At 39.3% G+C, this 25,456-nt stretch overlaps 1 protein-coding gene across 2 annotated transcripts; it reads left to right on the top strand.

The window, feature by feature from the left end:
* The first annotated feature begins 651 nt into the window (after positions 1-651).
* Positions 652-23,789, top strand: MFSD1 (major facilitator superfamily domain containing 1). 2 transcript variants are annotated; one of them, XM_059920033.1, is made up of 16 exons: positions 652-932; positions 3,096-3,148; positions 4,091-4,203; positions 5,990-6,032; positions 6,345-6,412; positions 7,894-8,002; positions 12,045-12,147; positions 14,289-14,387; positions 14,908-15,019; positions 15,942-15,998; positions 16,347-16,503; positions 17,791-17,888; positions 18,515-18,627; positions 20,625-20,672; positions 21,945-22,002; positions 23,152-23,789. In XM_059920033.1, the coding sequence occupies exons 1-16, from the start codon at positions 656-658 to the stop codon at positions 23,153-23,155; spliced, it is 1,512 nt and encodes a 503-aa protein (XP_059776016.1). In that variant the 5' UTR covers positions 652-655; the 3' UTR covers positions 23,156-23,789. The 2 variants fall into 2 exon arrangements, with proteins under 2 accessions (XP_059776016.1, XP_059776017.1); XM_059920034.1 differs by lacking the exon at positions 23,152-23,789 and having other exon boundaries at positions 21,945-22,006.
* Positions 23,790-25,456: the final 1,667 nt, after the last annotated feature.

Raw genomic sequence — 25,456 nt, 5'->3', positions numbered from 1 at the left:
TTTCACCTGCGAAATACTTAATCTGTTTCCACTCCTCACCCCCTCCGCCGCCACGTTACCCCCAAAGCTAAACTGTACACTTACTCTCCCTTTCCCAAACGCCTTTCCCAGGCATTCCTATAGAATTCAGTGCTCATTGCAGCCGCTGTTCTCACTACATTCATCTATTCACCAAACTGGTCTTTAAAGTATCAGTTTCTGTCGATCTCTCCAACTAAACCGTGAACTCTTTGAGGTCCAAGAGCTTGTCACACTCCATTTTGTATTCCCAGTACCTGGCACGTAACTTGATACATCATAAGGTGCTCAGTCAACTGTGTGTTATTAAGAGTAGCCAAACAGGCTGCGGAGAGCAATGCTGCGAGAAGGGCGGCGCGCGTTTTCGCCTTTTTCGCGCAGGTGGGATCACGCCTGGCGTCGGGCCCGAGGAGAGGCCCGCACTTACTCCGAAGGAGCGGCGCGAGGGCTGCAACGAGAGCAGGGCAAGAAATGAGAGGACAGCGCGGTCGACGGTGGAAGGCTGGGGTTCCACGCCTACACAGCTTGTGATGAAAATGAACATCGCCGCCTCCCCTGTTTCCCTGCCGGCCCTGCCCACCACGTGATCACGCCCACTCACGTGAGCGTAACCCTGCTAGACCTGCCGCGGCGTCACATGAGCAACTGCGGTCACGTGAGCACTGTTTTCGCTGGGCTTGGGCGGCTGCTTCTTCCCGGAGTTGAAGTCGCTGTCGTCTCTCGGTCTCCCGTCGGCCCGATGGAGGAGGAGGAGGAGGAGGAAGCGAGGGCGCTGCTGCCTGGCGGCCCCAACGAGGCCGGCAGAGGCGCTCCCGTTACACCCCCTGCCCCCGGGGCGCTGCCGGCCCTCTGCGACCCCAGTCGCCTGGCGCACCGGCTTTTGGTGCTGTTGCTGATGTGCTTCCTTGGTTTCGGTGAGCCGGCCGGCCTGGTGGGGTGGGGTTGATAATAAGGAATTCCCGATTTTCTCTCGGAGCTGCGCTGAGCTCCTAGGTGCCACGCGGCCTCAGGGAAGCTACTTGCTTCAGCTCCTGGGCTTCCCTTCTTTTCCTTTCGCGACCGCATCCAAGCCTGTGGACGTTGCTAGCTATTCAGCGTCCCGAAGGTGGGGGTCAGGGGACTGAGCTGGGCGAGTTTTGTCCCACTCCTTTGCTCTCCAAGAAGTCCCAAAGGCTAGCAACTTGGCCCCTGGGGCCACAGATACGAAGGAATTCCTAGATCGTCAAGGTTACTCTCATGATACTTTTCTTTTAATCCTTTTTAAAAAAAATTTTTATTGGAGTGTAGTTGCTTTACAATGTTGTATTAGTTTCTGCCGTACAGAGAAGTGAATGTTATACGTATGCATATATCCACTCTTTTTAAGATTTCCTTCCCATTTAGGTCACGACAGATCATTGAGTAGAGTTCCCTGCTATACAGTACGTGCTATACAGTACGTTCTCATCTCTTTTATTCATAGTAGTGTATATGTGTCAGTCCTAATCTCCCAGTTCGTCCCACTCCCCCCCTTCCACCCTTGGTAACCCTCTCATGACACTTTGTTCAGAAGGAATTCATAAAGATTTAACTGGCCCCCTTCCCCCAAAGAAACCCCACACATACTTTAAAATTTTTGATTGAATAATTCGTTGGCAGTTATTTATATGTTTCTCGCCCTCTTTGGTAAAACGTATGAGTGTGTCTTGATAGCTTCAGTGAGTAGATGTGTTCTTGTACTCTTCCGCTCTGCCAATGTGAAGCAGTCATAACTGGATTGGACTGGTGTTTGGTTTCAGTCATGAAATTTGGTGACTCTGACAGCAGTTAGTTTCTGGAGATAACTTTTAAAATATCTGCCTATTATATTCCAGCAACTAATTTATTCAGCAACATTCTAATGTCGATATCAGTTTGGTATGAAAGTAGTAATGTGTTTTTCATGGGCTGGCTGGAATCGGTGGAATCAACAGATTTAGGAACATGATGGTGGATTACTTTATGCTACTGCTGGAATATATAACTAGGCATGGAGGATGCTTTGCGCTTGAGTTTCTTTGCATCTCTTTTTGTTCCCCCTCTTCTCACTTTGTGGAAAGATGGTGCCCATTCATTTGCTTTAAAACCTGAGATTGGTATCCCTGACAGTGATTAAAGCAGGAATCATAAATTGCTGAGTTTAGGGACAAAAAACAAGAACAACACGAAACACTTAAAATACCACGTACTTAAGCAATTTATTTTTAGTAAATTATGGTTACCTGGGTGGGTTTCAGAAGCCAGAGTCATACCTTTCTAATGACAGTTTTATTTCTTTTGAACTGGTGGCTTCTAATGTATACTTCTAGACAGAGTTCGTGGAGAAATGGAGGCGGCATTATCCTGTGCCTATAAAAAAATCTGTCGATTTTATTACTGTAAAAATAAATCTGAGTGCATGAATGTCCAATCTCTCTCCAGTTCTCTTTCTTACCCTCCAAAAGACGTTATTAGTATGTTTTAATTTAACCCTTTAGAACTCTGTTTTATTTTTCTTCATTCCTGGCACTATATTTGCTAAATTATTTGATCTTGGGCATGCTGTTTGTAGAATTAGAGTTCTTGTTTTAAAAACAGGTTTAGTCAGAGTAGTTAAACTCCATTCCTCTGCTCTCAAGGTAAGTGGTGGCTTTAGGTAACATTACTAGGAAACTGCTGAGGATGTTTCTGAAATTTTTAGTGTATGTGTGTTTTGGTAGCTTTAAGGAAAATACAGCTGTTTCATGAAGGTGCTAATAAAACAATACATGTACAAAACATGATGAAAGTAAGGTGGAAGAACAATTAGTTGTTGATTAACTTCTTAATCCAGGTTCCCAGTATTTGCTGTGTATGCAGGCTCATAATTTGTAAATAACTTGGCATGTTTTCTGTGGATTATTTGGCTGCAATTTAGAGAATATTGGTGGACAAGGAAGTGGTCCAAAAAAGGTTCCAGTGTCAGTCTTCGAGCCCCTAGTATAGACATTTAGAATCAGCACTTGAGTAGTAATTGCAGCTTGAAACTTTTATTTGGAGAGTATTATTACTTAAAAGAAAATTGCTTTTCCTTTTTCTAGGCAGCTACTTTTGCTATGATAATCCTGCTGCCCTTCAGACTCAGGTTAAACGGGTAAGTTGACTTTTCACCTTTGTTTCTTTTGTTGGCTCTGGAACAGGTATACTGTTGAGGCATCATCAGCTCTCAGGTTGCCGGGTCGGAAACATTGTCTAATGGATCCATTTTAACATCCATTGTCACCAAATTTGTGTGGGCAAGGAGTATTCTTGAGTTGGAATGAATGGCCACAAAAAATTCATTCATAGCACTTGTGACTTGATATCGTTTCACATCTTAGATAAGTAATTGCTATTTCTACAGTATTGCCAAAAAGTATTTTGGCAGATTTTTGTTTGCATTTCTCTCATTGTGTAATCATTGGAATGACAAATGATTTGGTAGGATAGCATTTTGCTTTCTTAAATATGTTTTTGTTGTTATTTCATTTTTAAAATGCGGCTACTGATTCCAGAGGATTGTCCGTGTCAGTATTTTTAGTCTGGCTTTATAAAAATATATTTGATATTTACAGTTTCTTGTGTATTTAGATAGTTTTTTTTTTCCTTTGTAAGTTTTTTCACCTTTGGACAGGAAGAAATACATAGATTGGCCCTTTACATTCTAGAATGAAAGGGAAGGAAGATAGGAATTAGTGGAGAGGAGGGAAGGGATAAGCTAAGATCGCCCTTTTTCATGTGGGTGTAGAACCCCACAGCAGGTTGTACATGGGGAATAAAATGTAGAAGATACAGGCAGATGCAGACAGAAGTGGTCCCAGTAGTGGAAGAGCTGATTGATCCTGAACTCCATGAAGCCTCTGAAATGACTGCACACTCAGGAAGTTCCTCGGTGTGACCATTTTTTTTGGGTAGCGGCCATAGCTGTCATGAGAGTCTCAAAGCACTTAGCAACTGCAAATGATTAAGAAACGCCTGCCCTTCCAGAAAGAATGTTTTGATTTGTTAGTTGCTAAACTTAACTGGAAAAAAATAGTTTTGTTTTCTTTCCGTATAGGATATGCAAGTGAATACCACGAAATTCATGCTGCTGTATGCCTGGTATTCTTGGCCCAATGTAGTTTTGTGTTTCTTTGGTGGCTTTTTGGTAGACCGCGTATTTGGAATACGGTAAGCTTGGGAAAAATCTCACTTACGGGTAAATACGATTATTAAGAAAACACAGAACTAGATTAAGTATTTCTAGAAAGAACTGAATAAACTTGTGTATTGACTGTGATAATCTGCATTAGTTTTTGTGTGTGTGTGATTTTTATATCTCCGGAATTTTTTTTTTTAATAAATTTATTTATTTTTGGCTGCGTTGGGTCTTTGTTGCTGTGCAGGCTTTCTCTAGTTGCGGCAAGCGGGGGCTGCGCTTCGTTGTGGTGTGTGGGCTTCTCATTGCGGTGGCTTCTCTTGTTGCTGAGCACGGGCTCTAGGCACGTGGGCTTCAGTAGTTGTAGCGCACGGGCTTAGTTGCTCTGCGGCATGTGGGATCTTCCCCGACCATGGATCAAACCCACGTTCCCTGCATTGGCAGGCGGATTCTTAAACACTGCGCCACCAGGGAAGCCCCTGGAATTGGTTTTCGAAACTTGGTTGGTATTTCAGTTAAGGTAAATGCTGCTCAGGGAATATGGTAGCTCAGTTATCTAAAGGTAAATTATGTCCTCACTTGGAATCAGCAAAGCAGGGTCTGAATCCTTTTGCTGCCACTTGCTCAACTTCCTAGCTCCTTTGAGCTGTTCCTAGCTTCCTGATCTTCAGTTTCCTCATTGGTAAAATATGGATAGTAATTCCTGCCTTGCAAGGTGGTTATAAGGATTGAGAGAGATGGAAGGACAGTATTTGGCACGTAGTTAGTGTTTACCTCTCCCAGCCCCAGTGAGATTTTCTCTTTTGCCTTTATTTAGGCATCAAACTTTTTGTGACCACTCCTCTTAGCTGAGGAAGGCATACATTATAAGCTCTGTCAGTTTTCATCCTAATGATTGATTGTGTGTGTGCTGTTAGTGGGGACTTTAGGAGGGATGTAGTCTGGGAATATTTTCGGAAGGCAGAGGGCAAAATGACGAGGGGTTTTCCAACCATGTTTGGTAGAAAAGAATTGAAGAAACTATAAGTGTTTAAATTTGGGGACTAACTTTTAAACATTTTGAAGAGTGTATAAAGGAGGACTTAAATTTACTTTGCTTGGTCTAAAGGGGTAGAATAAGTTTGAAATTCAGGGAGCCAGATTCCACTTAGTATGATGGAAACTTTGCTTGATCAGGGTGACAGGTGGGGCTGTGAGTTGCCTTGGGACCACAGTGAGTTTTCCAGTGCTAGAGAACATTCAGGAGACTCTGGTATGACCATTTCACAAGGATCTTTGGAGGGATTTGAGTTTCAGAAGAATGATTTACTCATAGGATCTTTAAGAACTCTCCTAATACTGGTATTTTATTACTCTGGGGAAACATTAATGAGCTATTCAGAGTGTGGGATACTAGAGTAGGCAGATTTATAAGTGTATTTGCATGGTTGCTATTTTTCCTTTTAAATGTAGTTTTCAGTTATCAAGAATTATAACCACTTAAAATTACTTAATCTAGAATTCCTTGGAGTCAATCCTAAAATCAATAAAAATTTTATAAAGAATGTCCATTTTTAAATGGGAACCCTGGGAACTTCTTGAAGATTATTTAATAAGTTGTGTTTAAGATATGATAATGGCTTAAACAAGCGTATGCCATCACTAAAGCCTCTGGAATCCCCTTGGAGGTCAGGACTTCTGTAGGTCACCATGCAGCCTAGGAAGGCTGCTGACTTCAGAGGCCGACCCCTTTCTCTGGAGGGAATGCAGAGGGATCAGAGAAACCCAAGAAGGACTCGGTGATATACTCTTCCTTCATTGTCTCTCTTTCTCTAACAGGTGGGGCACCATTATTTTTAGTTGCTTTGTTTGCGTTGGACAGGTAAGAAAAGACAAAACGTTCATTGATTCATTGTGACAGTGACTCTTGAATTCTTGTCTCATTCCACCAGCAAAGATGTGTTTAGTGAATGCCTGACTTAATTAAGCAGGGCTCACAAATTCCCGTGTAATGTAATGCATAGTCCATTTTAAGCCTTGAGACAGATGAACCTTGATACTTAAATTTCACAGATTTACTAAGAAAGAATATTAAAATCATTGTAGAGGTTGTGTTTCATCATAAGTCACTTATTTCTCTTAGATTCCTTGAATTTACTTTTTCTTTGATCTTACGTTATATTCTACATTACAGGTTGTTTTTGCTCTGGGTGGAATATTTCGTGCTTTTTGGCTGATGGAATTTGGAAGGTTTGTGTTTGGGTAAGTTATGCATGATTTCACTTATCCCAACATATTACTGTTTTACTGTTCATCTGTCAATTTATTAAAGATTTACAAAAAAATATATTATTGTATCTTCTGGAGAATTACTTCAAATCCTTGAAATCTAGCTATATTTGTAAGATTGTTCAATGGTTGTCTTAATTTTCCTTTAAAGTAAGCAACAATTTTGAGGGGTCATAGTTAACTCTGTGTAGGGTTTGAATATTAAATAGTTCTCCAGAAATGATAATTTTCTTAAGTGTTTTGCTTTTCTGTTGTATTGAAGACTGTGATTTAAACCTCATGTAGAAAAACATAGACAATCATTTTCTAGGTTGGTGATTAATGGACATTTTGCTGCTTCTTAGCGGGTATGTGTAGGTCCTTTTGAACCATGTTGAAGAGGCTTGAAGGAGTAAATTACCAGAAGACTAACTGCTCTTAATGAATTTCAGTGTCTATTCAGTAAGCCCATTCTGAGTTCAGCCTTGGGCTTCCTGCCCAGAGGGATTCAGATGACATAACTTATGCTTTTTACAGGTACCAGGGACATGTAGACATAGGTGACACACCCACAAAAGTGCTCTAAGTGAGAGAGAAGGAAAAAAAATGTATATAAACATATGAAAGGGATTCAGAGATGGAAATGTGGTCAGAAATGGCCTCGTGGATGAAGTGGGCCTTGACATCAGTATAGGATTTGGATTAGTAGAAGAGGGGAAATACTTTTGGACGAGGACAGTGATGAGGAGGGCTCAGTGTTAGGATGCAGGGGAGAGGAAGCGCCTACGTAAAGGTCAATGTGTAGAACTTACAGAAGGAAAATTAAAATCCGGGAAGTAGGAGAATGTCGAATATGGAAGATACTGGCCTGAAAAGTGTGAATTTTTGTGTTTTCACAAGTACGGACCGCTCTCCCCACATGAACATTTTATATAGCATAGATGGTGATGTGGTAGCTCAAACTCCTTTTATTGCTGATCGTGGTTGTCATTGCAGTATATTAAATTACCCACACTTAGCAGTATAAAACAACCCTTACATTGTGGGCTTTGTGGGTCAGGAATTTGGACAGGGTACAGTGTGCACAGTGTGTCTGTGCACCTGATGTCTGGAGCCTGAGCTGGGATGACTTGAAGGCTGGCACTGCTGGCTGGAGCACCTAAACAGGGCCTCTCTTGGCTTTCTCATAGTGTGGCGAACTCAGGGTAGTTGGACTTCTTACAAGGTGGCTCAGGGTTCTAAGTGTGAATGCTTGAATGGAAAGGCACATCTCACCTTTTATAACCCAGCCTTGGGATCACACAACCCTGCCTCCACCACATTCTACTGGTTGAAGCAGTCACAAGCCCACTTAGATTCATGGGAGGGGACATAGACCCAACCTCTTGACGGGAGGGGTGTCAAAATTTTACACCTGCTGCTTTGCCAACTGGGGTATTTCTTTAAAAGCTGTGACTTTTCTTTCCTTATTTTAGGATTGGTGGGGAGTCCTTAGCAGTTGCCCAGAATACATATGCTGTGAGTTGGTTTAAAGGCAAAGAATTAAACTTGGTGTTTGGACTCCAGCTTAGCATGGCTAGAATTGTAAGTATGACACAGATAATGAAGCCAAATGGGAAGCAAAAGATTGAATGTTGTAGTTATCTCTTAAAGATTACAGGATGAAATGTGTTTGTGTATAAGTTAGGTATTGATTTTTTATATATTTTTCTAGACCATAGTATACCATTTACCTGACTTTAATTAAGGCATTTCTAACCTTATTTCACTTAGGAAACAGTCTAAAATGGCTAATTGAGCATTCGTTAGTTCAGAGAACCTGAGCATTGGGATGGATCATATACATTTTGTTGTCTAATTTCTTTACCCATTTTCGGCGTTCCTGCAATGAAAGTCTTTACATATGGTCATCCACGTTCTGCTCACACATTTCTAGTGATTAGAAGCTCACTCTGTGATGGGACCGCTCGTCTACTACAATTAACTCTGTGAAGCTCAGTCTCCCATAGAGATGAGATCTGCCTGTACAAGTAGCTTTTAGTGATTGTTCCAACTTTTGCCCTCTAGTGAGTGTTCATTTTCTCTGCTGTTCAGCAGCACTTGGCTTATGAAGACAACTCTGAAGGTCTTGGTCAGACATGCTCATTTCCTGTGCTTGTCTAAGCCACATGACATGGGTTTCAGCTCTCTGACTGTGGTGCTCCCGCCTCTCTGGACTTCATCACAGGTGGTCAGTACTCCTTAGCAGCATTTGGAACCTGGAAGTGATCATGGTGTTTCATGGTAGGGGATCTGGTAGAGGGTACCCAGGGGAACAACATTATGCTATTATAAATGCAACCTGGAAGGTGTTTTGGCCATCCCAAACCCTGTTAGGTTTTTTCCTTTATGAACTCCTGTGAATAGAGTTTTTTAAAAAGATCCTTGCCATTAAAAATCAAGGTTTTAAAGACTGTGAATGGCATGAAAATGCTTGGAACATAGTCTTAAGGGAAGAAATCCAATACAAAAAAATCCAGTACAAATGAAATATTTTTAATGTAATATTTCATCTTATGAAATATATAACACATATGTATGTCATACATATATAACATTTCTATATTTTTGTGCATGTAGGCTCTTTCTAATTTTCCAGTATTATAAATAGAGCTGTTGTGCAACACTCCAAAACTTGTCTGCATCTCTGATTATTTCCTGAGGCTAGGTTGCTAGGAATGGAATTATCACTGAGTCAGAGGGTTTGTTAGGGTTTCTTAGGGCTGTTGAGACATATTTCCACCTTTTCCTCTCAGACATGTTTGCATCTCCATCTGTGGGATATGAGAGGATCCTTTTTATTGTAGCTTTGATAGTACTTTAAAAAAGTCATTTTATCAATTTGATAGGAAACACCTAAACATTATTTTAATTTGTAATTCTTTGATAACTAGTGTGGTTTTCCACATTTTCTAAATTTTATCCGCAAGGACATTCCTGGTCCTTCCTTATGTATCTTGTGCAAGTCAAGACACGTCTGTGGCAGCTGGTGGATCTCATCATCTAATAACTTCTAAAAGAAGGAAATAGGAGCAGTTGAGCAAGACTCATTCTCAGGGATGCCATTGTGGTTACTAGTGATCTTCACGTTCTTTTCTGTGTGGTCACAAACTAGTTATAATCCATTCACCTGCGTCCCAAGGAGCCCTAAGTTTCTAGAAAGGAATCTCAGGGGCTTCTAGGATGCGGGGTGGAGGTTATGGGAATGGTGGGGGGACCTGAGGAGGAGGTGGAGGGAGCCAGATCTCAGGCAGCCACCTCTCCGTCAGCCAGGGTGGCTCGGCTCTGATCTGGTTGGTGTATTTAGGGTCCTTGTGAGATGCACGCAGGAGACCAAAGGACTCCATTACAGAGTTGCTGGGGTGGATAGAGGTTCAGTCTTTTTTGTGCTTCTCTTGGCCCTGCACATACTCAGAATGATCATAGAGGTTCCGGCTTTACCTCGCCGTGATTTTTTTGTTGGCTGAGCTGTGAGTTTGTCTGATTTTAGACCCTTGGACTGTTATCATTCAGGCAGTGGACTTTTCACTTTTCTTATTATTCATGTCTTAGCTGGGGGTTGGAAGTCCAGCACTCTTTTGATTTTCCTCTGTAATTTGTTACTTTTAAAAACTCCTTATTTCAACAAATATTTATTGAGTACTTGCTAAGCCAGGTCATGTTAGGCATTTTAGAATTAAAGGGTTGTTAAGACAATATGTTTTTGAGGGGCTTGTATTTTTGCTGATATTGAGGAAAGTTTCCAGTAGGTCTCCATTTATACCTTATTCAGATGAGCATCTGAATAATACCACTGGCTAACATTTTGTGAGAAATAGCCATGTGCGATTTGCTGCTGTATTTGCTGTGGGAATATGGTTGAGGACATGTTCATTTCTCAGTCTCCTTATCAGTAGCGTTTAGCACAGTTGACACTCCCCTTTCCTTGATTTCTTCTCTTGGGTTCTAGGGCTCTACAGTCTCATAGTTTTCCTCTTGCCCTTCTGTCTGCTCCTTCTACCTCTTTTGCTGGTTCCACCTCAGTCTTCTCAACCTGTAAATGTGGGTTTGGTCATTGGACACCCTCTCATTTCTTTTGACACTCACTTCCTTGGTAATCTTATCTAGTTTTGAAGTTTTAAATAGCGTGTCTTTGCTCCTGAAGTTACATTGTCCAGGCCTTTCCGCTGAATTCCACACCCGTATGTGCAGCTTCCTCCTTGACATTTCCACTTGGATGTCTAGTAGGCGTATCAAACTCAACACAGCCAAAGCCCAGCTCTTAATGTTTCACCTTCCGTCCTCCAAACCAGCTCATGCTGAAGTTTTCTCATCTTCAGTTATGAGCAACTCTGTTCTTCCAGGTGCTCAGGCAAAAACTTTGATGTCACCCTGGGCCACTCCTTACCCCCATCCCTAACCCCACACTCTCCACGTATTTTCCATTGGCAAATCCTGTTAGCTCTACCATCAGAATATGTCTGTATTCCGACCACTTCCCACTGTGCCCGCTGCCAGTGTCCCCAGTCCAAGACCTATCGTTTCTGTTCTGCATTATTGCAGCCGCCCCCAGCTGATGTCCTTGCTTCTGCACCGTCCTCACTTATAGTCTGCTTTGGATATAGCAGCCAGAGTGAGTCTCTTAAAACGTAAGGGATTGTGCCCCTTCTCTGCTCAGAACCCCAATGGCTTCCCATCTCACGCAGAGTAAAAGCCAGAAGTTCTTATTACCAATAGCTCGCCTTCCCACCAGTTCCTCTCTGGGGACCTCGTCTCATCCTCTCCTTTCTTCATTGACACTGTTCTAGTCTCTACACTCCTTGCCTTGAGCACGCCGGACAGCCTCCCTCTCGGGGCCTGTGCACTGGCTCTTCCTTCTGCCTGGAGTGCTGTGCTGTTCTTCCGGTAGCCTCCCAGCTTCCTTCAAGTTCTTAACCCAGAGTCACATTCTCAGCAAGGTCTCTACCCCTTTTTAGTCTCCTTCTAGGCTTTATTTTTTTTTCCTTATTTTTTAGAAGCACTCATTGCTGTTTCATATACTGTATATTTTACCTCTTCTACCCCACTAAAATGGGGTTGCTCTCTATGAGAGCTGGAAATTTTTCTGTTTTGTTCTTTATTTTATTCCCAGTAACTAGAACAGTGACAGGCATGTAATCAGGGTTCAATAACTGCTAAATGAAAGAATAAATGAATGAGGGTAGTACTATTACTGTCTTCTAAAGGACGATCAGAGGATGAATTTTTTTTGTCAGATGTCAGGATCAGGAAAAGCTGTGCTTTTTCTGAGCCAAAGTTTATTTTTGTCTTGGGTACCCTGTGAATTTTATCATTTGTGTTTCATTTTTGTTTAGGCTACTAGGAAGATCTAGATGTACTGTGCTGTTTTGAATGCTAGCATTTTCTATAAATTGGCATTTTTGTGTGGTAATCTTATCTGTGGCTTTATCCTAGGTTGTTAGCTCTTTCTTTGTAGTGCTTTTTAAAAAAATTATCTGTTGTTTAATCTGAACCCTATTATACCTATTTCTCTAAGCTGACATCCTTTTTTTCTGAGCAAGACAGATAGAAATGAAAATTATGTTGTTTTTTTTTCCTTCTCTTTCAGGGAAGTACAGTAAACATGAACCTCATGGGATGGCTGTATTCTAAGGTTGAAGCTTCATTGGGTTCTCCTGGTCACACAACCCTTGGGGTCGCACTTATGATCGGTTAGTGAATCCTGAAGTCCCACCTTTTATCTGTCCTGAAAGCTTGTCATAGGAAATGGTATGACAGAGAGGAAAGAACACGGGAATTGCGCTTAGACCACTTGGTTATAGTTTTGCCCGTACAGTTCACTAGTTTTTGGACCTAATTAGACACAGTGAACATAGTGGCAATCATTCACCCCATTTGTGTTTTTATTTCCACTTTCTTAAAATAAAGATCTTATACCGCCATGTGTGCTTCAGGTTTTTTTTTTTTTCTTTTTAAAATAAGGATAGATTTTTAAAATTATTTATTTATTTATTTATTTTATTTTTGGCCGCATCGGGTCTTAGTTGTGGTGCTCTCCAGAGCGTGCAAGCTCAGTAGTTGCGGCACATGGGCTCTCTAGTCATGGCACGTGGGTTCCAGAGGGCGTGGGCTCTGTAGTTGTGGCGCGTGGGCTCCAGAGTGTGTGGGCTCTTTAGTTGTGGCACACGGGCTCAGTAGTTGCTGGGCACGGGCTTAGTTGCCCCACCAGGGGTTGAACTTACGTCCCTTGCATTGGAAAGTGGATTCTTAACCACCGGACCAGCAGGGAAGTCCCTGTGCTTCGGTATTGTTGTGATGAGCAAATGAGAGTGTATGTGAGAACTCTGAAAACAGTCAGGGAGTTTGTACCTCTAAGGTGTTCATTAATAGTCTGTAGCAGAAGGGAGAATTGTTTCCTTTTGATCAAATTCATTTCATGTGTTTATGGAGCTTAGATTTTATAGAAGTCAGAGGTGATAGGATGTGATGGGAAATCCACTAAGTTGGGAGCCGGGAGTCTAGGTTCTGGTCCTGGCTCATTTTGGACAGGAAGTTAACCTCTGTGTCTCAGTTTTCTTCTCTGTAAAATTGTGGGTGTTGGACTAAAACTGTATAGGCCCCTTCTGACCCTAAGTTCTGTTGGCTAAGGCTGGGTTCTGCCGGTTGCTGGGTGTATCACTGAGAAGCGGATGATGCTCTCTGGATTTACCACCTGTGCTTCTTCTCTGAGCAGTGAATTTGTCTAACTGAGCCCCACAGAATGTGGAGAGCTGCTTGCAGAGCCCTAGGGAGACCTGTGGGTGCTGGGTTGAAGGTTCTGTGCCGTCTTTTATTCTTTATATTCCTTGGTACAGGCTGGTAAAGGGAGGACAGTGAGAGGTAATCCTAGATGGGCAACTTGTGTCTAGAGACTCCTTCTTTCTCCCCCTCCCTATCAAATCCTTTGCCACTTAAAACCTCTTTCTTACTTTCAAATTCTCTTCAGTGTTCCTTCTAGTTCTCTTCACAGTGGAGAATTTGAGAATTTTAGAGCCAGAAAAGATCTGTGCCATCAGATCAAAGCCTCTGATTTTACACTTGGGAAAATTGAAGCCCAGAGAGGTTAAATTCCTTGCCCAAGATCAATCAGCTTGTTACTGCCAGAAGTAGAACCCACGTCTACCGACTCTTTGCAGTTTTTCATATTATGTCATATTATGTCAGCCAATTAAAGATTTCATTTACTTTACTAAGCTTCTTTTTATTAAAAATTTTGAGAAGTGTCCACTTTATTCACTGTTTATCCTGATTCGCTTTAATGATACGAGGTCAGCATTAGTGAGTAATGCCGAATACCTGAAGGAGAGTGAGCGGGCTGTGCTGTGGGAGGATTGGGGCCCTTGGGGCTGCCACAGGGTAGGAGCAAGAGTTAGACTTGGGAAGGAATCAGAAGGAACATGAGGTGATCACAGAATCAGACTTTGCTTTTACAGTTTGTTCCCCCTGGCATCCATCAATAATTGGTGCTTAGACTGAATTAAGAAATTAGGACTAATTTGCTAGCTGGTCATCAGCTTTCTTCAATCTATATTCTGATTATAAGACTAGACTAGTTTGTTCTAGTCTTTCCCCTCTAATCTCCAACCTTCTACCGGGAAATAATATACAATAGTAATAGCGACTCCTGTTCGTTGAGTGCTTCCCAATGCACTTCCTTTCCTTCTGTCCTGATTTAGTAATTGTAGGCTTTTCATATATGTGTCTAGATGCCATCCCTTTAAGTTGCTAAGTATTTTGCTGTTAATGTAATGTGCTGCCTTCTAGGAACCTTCATTTTGGTTCTCTTTTAAAAATCTCTTTTTTTTTATTATAGGGGGTATAACATGTATTCTTTCACTAGTCTGTGCCTTGGCCCTTGCTTACTTGGATCAGAGAGCAGAACGAATCCTTCATAAAGAACAAGGGAAAACAGGTTAGTCTAAATGCAAGAAAAAGTTAGGCTTTTAGGAATTATGGCCTTTTTGAGATAATTTACAATGAGGTAAGTTCCTAATGTAGTGTTGTAAACCCAGTGAGGCTTAATACATGTTTATTAAATCTCTTTTTTTCCACTTTAAAAAATTTTTAAATTTTATATGGACGTATAGTTTATTTAAATCTTTTATTTCCAGATCTATTTCCACTTGTCTAAATTTTTGGATACTTTTTTTTGTCCCCTTAAGCGGTTTTGGCAGAATTTACATTCTTGATTGTACTTTGTATATTTGCAAAGTGATGAGTGTTTCTGGAAGAGAGAAGGAAGGTAGATACTAATCTTAGATTTTGCATTTTCTGTTGTCTTTTTAGGTTATCCGAGAAACTATGTTCTAGTGATTTACTGAGAAAAGTATTTTTTAACTGAATTGCAAAGGTTAATCACATGATAAAAGAAAAATAATCTTGACTTAGAAATGCAGAATTACACTGACAGCATCTTCCCTTTCTTCCGTAAGGTGAAGTTATCAAGTTAACTGATGTGAAGGACTTCTCCTTCCCCCTGTGGCTCATATTTATCATCTGTGTCGGCTATTATGTTGCTGTGTTCCCTTTCATTGGACTTGGAAAGTGAGTATTCTCTAGCATTCCGTTTTTGTTGGCTAAATAATAATGAGAATTCAATCACATAAATGTAATTTTTTTAAGATATAAATTTTGCTTCTCTGTTATGGTTTATATTTTCACAGGAATTGTTTTACATCCTGGGACACAACTGATTTTCTTAGCTTAAGGTTTAGTGTCGGTTTAATACTTGTTTTAGGTTTTTGAAGAAATACCTAAAACAGTTTTTGATACATAATATTGATTTACTTTAATGCTTGATTTTGGATTTGTATTCTTTTTTATTTCCTCTTTATTTCTTTGTTAGGAAGCCTCTTACTGAGAAAGGAGACAGTGCATTAGCTCGTAGTGACAGGGCATATCTCCATTTGTTAGGACTGCATTTCTGCCAGACTCAAATTCAGGGTTTAAATCAAATTCTTCTTTGCTTTATCTTCTACCTTCTCTCCGTTTTCATGGGCAGCTACTTAAACAGAGCAGTGTGTGAGTGTGAGTGTGTTTGTTGAGATGCATCTTTGTAATTATAACCTTTAAATTCAGGCTGTCATTTTACAGTTTGAGACAAGAACCTTATGCATTATTTAGCAAAGAACCCGTCCAGTATTGCTTTTAAGGAAAAGAAGCCATCTTAATTCCTTGTAGTAATACATTTGGGTTTCTGAAAATTTGTGTGTATTGTTTACTGTACACGTAAAAGAGGAAAAAATAGGTATTGATATATTTTATTTAGTTGGTGAAGTACTTACGTAAATACTAAACCTTTAGCCAGTTGCTCGAAGATGGATATCAAATAAGGTGGGAAAACAGTATAAAGAAGGGAAAGTTGACTAAACTTATTTTTATTCAGTTTTATTTTGCCTTTATTTTTAAAAAACAGAATAGTTCTTTCTAAAGTGTCTGGTTTTTTTCCTCTCTCTTTTTATTTTAGAGTTTTCTTTACAGAGAAATTTGGATTTTCCTCCCAGGCAGCGAGTGCTATTAACAGGTATTCCATTAATTCTGTAAGTGCTTAGTGTGGGTCTTTAATTATAACCCGATGTTATAAGAGACAGAAAAGACATACGTGAACTAACATCTACAGTGTGAAACAAAGGCTGTCTTGGGTCTTGATTCTGAATGGCCATCTTTGCATTAAGGGAAAACCAAAGAAGTCTTGGACCACTGTTTATATATTTATATTTCTATTTACTGCTGACCATTTTAGAAGGATGTTAAATTAAATGAGCTAGGGTTTGCTTTACCTAATCATTTTAGGATTTAGGACATTCTGTATTTTTAATTTTTTTTTTCCTGTGATATATTTTATTAAATATCTTTTATATTTTCTGGGCAGTATTGTATATGTAATATCAGCTCCCATGTCCCCAGTATTTGGGCTTCTGGTGGATAAAACAGGAAAGAACATCATCTGGGTTCTGTGTGCAGTGGTGACCACTCTTGCTTCCCACACGATGCTGGCCTTCACTCTGTGGAACCCTTGGATTGCTATGGTAAAGTCGCTGCGAACACCTGGGGGGCTCAGGGCTTCAGGGAGGACTCTGTACAGCACGTATCAGAAGCCAGCGCTCCGCTCTTCTGATAGTAGTGCTTGTGACAGTGGGAAAAACAATGACAATTTCAGTTTCTGCAGAATAGCTATTTTTAAAGTATATAAATAGTAATCATTGGTGCATAAGATGTTTTTGATTTCATTTGGCCTATACAATAGTACCCTCAATGCTGCTATAGAATTTGAAATAAAATAGTCTTATAAAAGCCAAATGCTTATTAGTTCCGTTTATTTTTCAGTACTTCATTAAAAGAAGTCATTCCATCATAGGTGGCAAAAACATCTGTCATCCCAGTATCCATGATTTTGCGTTCTTTTGTCTTTGACTCTTAGTAGGTCAAAAAGTAATAATGAATTCATCAAGTGTTTGTAATTGTTCTTCAGAATGTCATTTTTAAGACCACAGGCCAAAGTGCTGGCATTTCTTACCTGTTAATAAAAGAATATCTTGAACATACATATTTGTGCACTTTGTTAGAATTCTCGAGGACAGATTCCTAGAAGTAGAAATGCTAGAGCAGAGGCTTTGCACAGTTAACATTTTGATAGATACTGTGAAACCTCTCCTCTAATAACTTTCTACCCATTTATAGCTTTACCAATAATACATGAATGTGTTTGTTTTTTAGTATCCTTGCCATTGTTAGACGTTGGCATTATTTTAATTGTTGCCAATCTGATAAATGATCTTATTTTAACTTAAGTCATAAGGTTTCTTCTTTAATTGAAGAAAAAGTTAGCATTAGGTGATGTTTATCAAGCGGTGGTTGTTGGTGGTCCTCTGCTTGGCTCTCCAGTTGGGTGGTGATGACCCAGAAGTAAGATAATGGGCTATTGGCGTGATGTTACCTTGATTGCTTAATTTGTAATTCTTAATGAATACTGGGAAACTAGCTTGCCTGAAACATTGGTACTGACTTTTTGCAAATTAGCTTTATTTTCTTGTTTGGTCTTTGACTGCACCCTGGGCCCAACCAATTATGTATTCATATAATATAAAATGGTTAAGACAGTGTTGTGTGTATCTTGTCCCTAGAGGGATACTGTTAGAGAGGCCCAAGACCGTTTTGTGTTGAATATGAGTTTTTAGCCTAATTATTTTGCAACACAATTTGCATGGATATTCATATATTAGTTATTATGTCACTCTTGCTAATCTGCATCAAAAGAAAATCACCTTTTGGTAAATATAAGACTTCTTTACTCTTTTCCATATTGCTTTCTATAGTGTCTCCTGGGACTCTCCTACTCATTGCTTGCCTGTGCATTGTGGCCAATGGTGGCATTTGTAGTTCCCGAACATCAGCTGGGAACTGCATATGGCTTGTAAGTGTTTGCACTATGGATCATATAATGTCTCTCTCTGCTGTGTCAATTTAATTATCTTATAAAACTCCAGGTCTCCTGAATCTAGTCGTCTTCAGGCTTTTGGGACAGCTCTGAACCTGGAAATAACCAGAAAATCAGTTAATCTATTTGTATTATTATTGTGGCAAAAAAAATGCTCCGAGCCTCCAGCAAGAGAGCTGGAGATAAGCTACCCCATGAATGAGAGGTCTTTGCTGACATGACCATCCCACTGCCCGTTTATCTGAGGGCTTCTCAGTGAGAAGTTGAGTTCCCATCTCTATAGCACAAAAGGCCGAACAGAGAACCCACATCTCTGGTTGGTATTCGCTTAGCCCTTAGGTTCATTCGGTGGGAAGGTGTTGAGTTCAGACTGTACTTGCTAAGGCAAACTCCCTTGCCTTTGAGCCTAAAGTTTAGTAGTGGAAACAGTCATGGGATTAAAGAAACAAATCTAATCAGGTCATTCCTGGTTGAAAACCCTCTTAACACTAATAGTAATGTGGTTTATAGATACTAATATTTATAGTGAATTGGTACTGTGTGTGTGAAGACTTTAGAATTGAAATGTTTGTTTGTTTTTTTTTAAATTTCTTTAATTGTAGCATGCAGTCCATTCAGAATCTTGGGTTGGCAGTCATTTCCATCATTGCTGGCATGATACTGGATACTTGGGGATATCTGTTTTTAGAAGTTTTCTTCATTGCCTGTGTTTCTTGTAAGTGCGCCACCTGGCAACATTTAGTTTCTTTTAATATGCAGCAGAATGTTCTCATTTATACTTTTAGGTTTTTGTTGTTATTGTTCTTTATTCCATTTTTTTAAACCAAATCCCTAAGATGTATCATTCAGATTTGCCTAATTCTCAGCCTGTGCATCAGTTTCTCAGCTGGTGACTTTTTAGTTTTCTGAAGATTCACAGGAATTTTTCAGGAGATTCCTGTTCTTAAAGGCAGCAATGGAATCTGCTCTATATTCTGTTTTAAATATTTATGTTTTTTTTTAAAATGGTAAATGTCATGTTATGTATTTTTAATTATAATGGAAAAAAGAATGTAGTATGGATACATGTTACAATATCAGTGAACATTAAAAACATCCTTAGTGAAAAAAGCCATACAGAACAGGCCACCCAGATCCCATACTCATCTTGTCTGTTTTATAAATATTTATGGTTGTTAAAAACCACTTTCCTCTTTAGAGTGGAACCATTTGAAGGGTCCTGAGTATGCCCCTGGTGTGAATGTGTGGACATTAGTGTGGCTTAGGTGTGAGTGCTCATTGTTTATTCATTAGTCTATTTTGAATTGTTTTTATACTTAGTCCTGTTATTTAATTTTTACCTGTAATGATTCATTGGTTAAAAATAGGAAGCATTAGGAAACTGCTGAAAACTACAAAAATAAATCAGTATTTTTTCACTGTGTTCGCCTTACACATCAATTGTGTTCATCTGAAAAAAAATGTTCACATAACATATCAGATGTCTTTTATACTTCGATAAATTGTGTTTAAAATGGCAAGCCCGAGTGATGATTTTATCCGACTTCATTTTCATTTACAGGAATAAAGACTGTCTATACTTGAAATGTGGTATTTGCAGATGATTGCTTATGAATAATAGCCTGAATGCATTTTATTATCTCATAATTTTAGAAATTAGCACATCAAATTTTAAAAATATATTCTTAAATAGTGGGCCATATACGAATTCATAGTACTAGGTTGTGAAAGTGTTTTTGTCTATTTTTTTTTTTTTTTAATTTATTTATTTATAGCTGTGTTGGGTCTTCGTTTCTGTGCGAGGGCTTTCTCCAGTTGCGGCAAGTGGGGGCCACTCTTCATCACGGTGCGCGGGCCTCTCACTATCGCGGCCTCTCTTGTTGCGGAGCGCAGGCTCCAGACGCGCAGGCTCAGTAATTGTGGCTCACGGGCCCAGTTGCTCCGCGGCATGTGGGATCTTCCCAGACCAGGGCTCGAACCCATGTCCCCTGCATTGGCAGGCAGACTCTCAACCACTGCGCCACCAGGGAAACCCGTTTTTGTCTATTTTTGATGCCGCAACGTGTGGTTTAATTTCAGTCAACGGTTCCTTATAAATTTGGTTCTCAAACCAAACACCACTCCATTTAAAAAGGTTTTTGTTGACGTATTAAAGTAAGTTAAGTGTGCCACACTTGTTAAAGTGAAAAGCCAAGTACCTGACTTTCTGAGGCCTTTACTGGCTCTGGGTTTCTGGGAGTTTAATGACCACATTTTAATATTTGGTTAATTTGTAAAATGAACATGGTGTTTTCAGACCTAAAACCCCCAAAGGATTACTTCTGTTTGGCTCTCTGTAAAAACATAAACAGTCTAGCAGCTGGCAGGGTTTTGGGGAAGTGCTGGGAACTACCAGCATTACAAAGGGAGAGGAAAGAGGAATGATCCGTGGGGGGGTTGGCCCCTTCTCCTGGGGGCAGATGGGTCTCAGTTTCTCTTTTTCTGTCCCTGCCATCCCTGGGCTCAGGTTTTAAAAATACATTTCTCATGGAGAAAATGGTGTGTAACTTATTTTTAGTGCTTTTTGGAAAATAATGTGAAGAGTGTTTTCATTTTTAAATGCTAGTTAATAAAGATTTGATTTTCTAAGCTTTACTTTGTAATTATGATTACATAGGAATCATTGGGAAAAAGTACATGTTTTTAAGGACCTTATGTTTTTTTCATTTCCAGTCTCACTTTTATCTGTGGTCTTACTCTACTTGGTGAATCGTGCCCAAGGTAAGTAGAAGTTCAGGTATTTTCTTCTTAAACCACAGTGGATCATCGTTTTTTTTTTTTTAATTTAATTTAATTTAATTTGTTTTATTTTTGGCTGCGTTGGGTCTTTGCTGCTGCACGCAGGCTTTCTCTAGTTGCGGCGAGCGGGGGCTACTCTTTGTTGCCGTGTGCGGGCTTCTCATTGTGGTGGCTTCTCTTGTTGTGGAGCACGGACTCTAGGCGTGCAGGCTTCAGTAGTTGCAGCACACGGGCTCAGTAGTTGTGGCTCGCGGGCTCTAGAGTGCAGGCTCAGTAGTTGTGGCACACGGGCTTAGTTGCTCCGTGGCATGTGGGATCTTCCCAGACCAGGGCTCAAACCCGTGTCCCCTGCATTGGCAGGCAGATTCTTAATGACTGCACCACCAGGGAAGCCCACAGTGGATCATCTTGTGGGGCTCCTGGATTGTCTCCATCCAGGAGAGGCTTTATTTCATCTAATGACATTCTGTTCATAGTGATGAAACACATTTTACTTCATAGCATATAATTATGTATTTTGGACCTTCCCATTTATTAAAATCGTTGTCATGTTCTTTCTGGCCAGTTCAATTTAAGTTTTGTAATATAAAATTTTAGATGTTCTTTTTATATTAGCAGAAGGTCATATTAGTATGACTTCTAAAAAAATAACCTAAAGCCCTTCCTATGTTATTGTCTTATATTTTTTAAAAATGAGAAGTAAACACATTTATAGCTGCAGTTTGCATTTTAAGGTTGAAAGTGTTTAATACAGAATGAGAAATTATAGATTTTTTTTATTTGCTCATATCTACTACATTTATTTTTGCTTTTTTTGTTATTTATATGATTTTGATATTACCTTTATTAATTTTTCTAAACTGGCTTGCCCCTAAGCATTGTCATGTATTTAGAAGAATGAATACATATGCTGTTTAAATAATTTTAGGTCATTTACTTGAATGCCTCTTAATTTTCACTATTATTGAATATTGATACAGTGTCCCAAAGAACAAAACCTCGAGCAATACATAAGTCCAAATTTTTAAAAAAAATGCTAACATTAAGGAGTGATTATTTGTATCATATAAGGATTCTTAAAAAACATTTTTTCCCCCTTGGGAAGTTTCCAGGAGATAAACTATTTCTTTCTCACCTTCCATAGCCTTTTTTGTTACTTGAAAGCATTTGTATGTGTGCGTGTGCGCATGTGCATGTTTGAATTCTACTTACGATAGTTGTGTTGAAAAGATTCTATGCTTATTTGTATTTTAGGTGGGAACCTAAATTATTCTGCAAGACAAAGGGAAGAAATAAAACTTTCTCATGCAGAGTAAGTATTGAAAGAAAGAAAATTTGTCTTTATTATGAAAATCTTAAAACAGCATTTTATTTCAAGATATTGGGTTTAGACATTTAAGAAATTAGTCTTTTTCTTAAGTTTTGAGAGCCAACGATTATCTCTGGAACTACTGTAACATAATTTTTCTTTGTGTTAGAAAAATTTTAAAGGGTGGATATCAAAGGTTAAAATGAAGGTGATAAAGAACAAATTGGGCTTTAGCTTGCCTTCTGAGAGGAGAGAGAGAGAGACCTGCAGTATTTGTAATTTATTGGAGGAAAGGTCTTTGTCCTGACTTCCTGTGCTGGGCTCACCCTTCCATTCTTTCTCGTATTTTCTTTTTCTTAACTAGTTGAGATAATCTTTTATTTTCTCCTGGTACTAACATGCCATTATGTGTTTTCTGACTCAATTGGAACAGATTAAAGTACATAGTGTGGGGTTTAAGTTAAATTAATTTTTTCCATGAGTGCATGCTAAAGCATAGTAGTGATTCTATTTCTTGTTATTTCTAGTTTTTTAGACATTGTATTTTTTATGATTTAAAAAATTTATTTGTAAATATATGCCACGTGACTGTAAGTTTTATGAATTTTGAGTAGGTTAAAATCCGGTAGAACAAGGCTGTGTTTTCTGGGGCTTGATTCTTGGCCATCTCAAATTCCCTTTTCACATAGTAATTCTTCTATAAACAAATGTTGTTAAAATCATGTTTTAGAAGGATTTTTGAAGTCAGAGATACTCAACATGCCATGTGTTAAGTAAACAAAAGGTAAAAATGCAAATATAATATCCTAATTTTATTCAAGAAAAAGTTTGTAGGCATGTGTATTTCTTAAATCCATTACTTACATATAATAGAAAAAATGCTGAAAGAAAAATCCCCAATATTAACAATTCCATTTGAATGGTAGGGTTAGAAGAGGTTTTTTCTTGGCGTTTCTATATTTTCCAAATTTTCTGCGTCGATCCTCTATTACTTTTATGATCAAGAGAAGTGAAAAGATTATCCAGCAAAATGTGTAACTTAATATTTGGCACTGCATGTTTTATAGTGGTTATGGTTTTCATTTTGTAATAATGGGGTTTCATGTTTTTTTTCCTCCCTTTTTTGATAATGTATTGCACTGTGTTTTGCAGGTGAGAAGTTTAAGTGACTGTGTCATGAGAATGGGCTGCACATATCATTGGTTTGAAAACCTCCAATCTTTTTTTTTTTTTCTTTAGAGTTTAGTCGTTAGGAAAAATAATGGTCTGGAGAATTATTATATTTATATTTTGAATATATCTATTTTAAAGTATAAATGTGAGGACTGTTTTAGCCTGTGTCTTTTGTATTGCTGAAGAATTCTGCTTTGGAATAGGCTCATCAATGATGAAGTTTAGAAAATTGCATCTGGTACATGCAGGTGATTTTGAGTAAGGACACTAAATAATGGAAATCTTTGGATCTTGTATTGAGATAATTTTCACAAAGTGTATCTTAGGGATATGGCCTTTATCTTAAAGCAAAAAAAAAAAAGCTTTTAAGGGAGTAGAAAGGATATTTTATATAGAATAAACAGTGGCATTTGTTGTTTAAGCTTTTCCTTCTAAGCTTACCTCTGCTTATAATGAAGAATTTGGGATGAGGTGTGTGGGGTCTCTGTCTCTTCCTTTAGGTTGTAAGCCCCATGAGGGCAGGGACTGTGTCTGTCATGTTGATAATGATTGTGTTGATAGAGCCTAGCGCAAATTAGGCACAAAATAAATATTTTTTGAATGATGGATAAATAAAATGGAGAGTAATTTGGAATAACCTTTTTGGAGGGTAAATTGGCAATATGAATAAAAAGACCTAAAAAGCAGGATGGTGGTGGGCCGCATGTCTTTTGACTTAGCACTTCCATTTCTAATAATTTAAGGAAACCATCAGACAAATATACACATAAATATATTTTAAGAAAGTATCTTCGTTGCAAGGTTGTTCATAACAGCCTAAGATAGGAAACAACCATTTGTTAGGTATGTTGTATGATTTGCTTAAAGTGGAAGATTGAGCAGTCTTTACATGGTTTCATAAGAGAGCATATTGACGTGGAATGGTGGCATTATGTGGAAGATTCAGAGTGCTGTTGTTTTTGTAAAAACAGACACAAACATGTCTGAAGGATATGTACCTAAATGTCTCTGGGTGCTGACTTTTTTTTGGTTATTTGTATTTTCTAATTTTTCAACAGTAAATACTTACTGTATAATAAGAGTTTAAAAAAACCCACAAAGAACCAAATACAACAGAAATTTAAGTGCTACTGTTTGAAGAAAGTGGTAGTTAGGGTTCAGAAGGGATGGAGGTAACAGGTAGCGTTTTCCAAAGAAGTTTCGGAATGTAGGTGGGAGTTAAACAGGCCCTGAGTGAGAAACAATTTGCATTGACAGGAAGGAAATTGAATGTGAAGGGAACCACAGGTGAAAAAAACGATAGAAAATAGGGGGTAAAGGCACTCATATTTTGGTCCCAGTGGTAGCAGAGAGCAGCTTCAAGTTGTCTGCAAGCTGTCCGTGATTTCTGGAATGACTCAGCCTCAGCCTCAGCCCCCTTGACTTCTGCCATTTGCAGGTTCTTGGAGCTCTGAGCAGAGATTTGCTGCCTTGAGGGCAATGGGGAAAACTTTGGTGTTTTGTAAGAAATACTGAAAAGTTTTTGACATCATACAGGCAGGACAGACAGCCAAACTTACTACAGAATCATTAGTACTTATACCCTTGAGGTGTTCTTATATATGGTCATGCACTCAAGTGAATGTGTCCTCTTCTTGGTGGATCTTTATCAGTCCCAGTTCTTGGCAGCTACCCTGCCCAACTTACTCTGCTCCCTGGACTGATTTTTTTCCCGCATAGGTTTGACTGCAAATCAGTTGTGTAATGAAAATCAGTGGACTTATGAGGCATTCCATTTGGGATTTGCATCTACTTCTTAGGAGTTTGTCTTTTTTGTTTTTTTGAAGAGGATTGCTTTCGGTGCTGTCTCTTAAGATTTAGTAGGGTAGTAGCTTTCTGTGCTTCCATTTACTGATTAGCAAAATGGAATATCACTAGAGTTCCTTCTACCACTCATGTTCTTAATTTATGAAACATATAAGTATGGTTAATTGCCATATGTTAGATATGTATTCACTGATGGATGACCTAAAACATTGTCTAGAGAAATAGCTATCCATTCCTTGCATTCAGTTGATGGCTTGGACAGGATGGGCCCTCTTAGGATGGCGTTCAGATTCCTTTGGGCCTTGGCAAGCAAATGAAGCATGCTCGGACATTTCTAGGATAGAGTGGGTTGTTCAGAAACAGCCAAAAGTGTGAGATGGTGAGAGTTTCAAGCTTCTTGCCAGGCTCATTCCAACCCCCTCCCCCCTGCTCCTCCCCGAATATTGAGGCTGGTTCAGTTTCCCAAGGAAAATCTGAT

Source organism: Balaenoptera ricei, chromosome 4, assembly GCF_028023285.1.
Source record: "Balaenoptera ricei isolate mBalRic1 chromosome 4, mBalRic1.hap2, whole genome shotgun sequence".
Classification (NCBI taxonomy): domain Eukaryota; kingdom Metazoa; phylum Chordata; class Mammalia; order Artiodactyla; family Balaenopteridae; genus Balaenoptera; species Balaenoptera ricei.
The sequence above is the reverse complement of the archived record's forward strand: the minus strand, read 5'-3'. Positions and strand labels throughout refer to the sequence as shown.

Excerpts from the sequence above, each read along its gene's own strand:
- MFSD1 (XM_059920033.1), top strand. The coding sequence starts at position 656 with ATGAGCAACTGCGGTCACGTGAGCACTGTTTTCGCTGGGCTTGGGCGG. Across the intron at positions 933-3,095 it reads GATGTGCTTCCTTGGTTTCG|GCAGCTACTTTTGCTATGAT; the intron begins GTGAGCCGGCCG and ends TCCTTTTTCTAG. Across the intron at positions 3,149-4,090 it reads TTCAGACTCAGGTTAAACGG|GATATGCAAGTGAATACCAC; the intron begins GTAAGTTGACTT and ends CTTTCCGTATAG.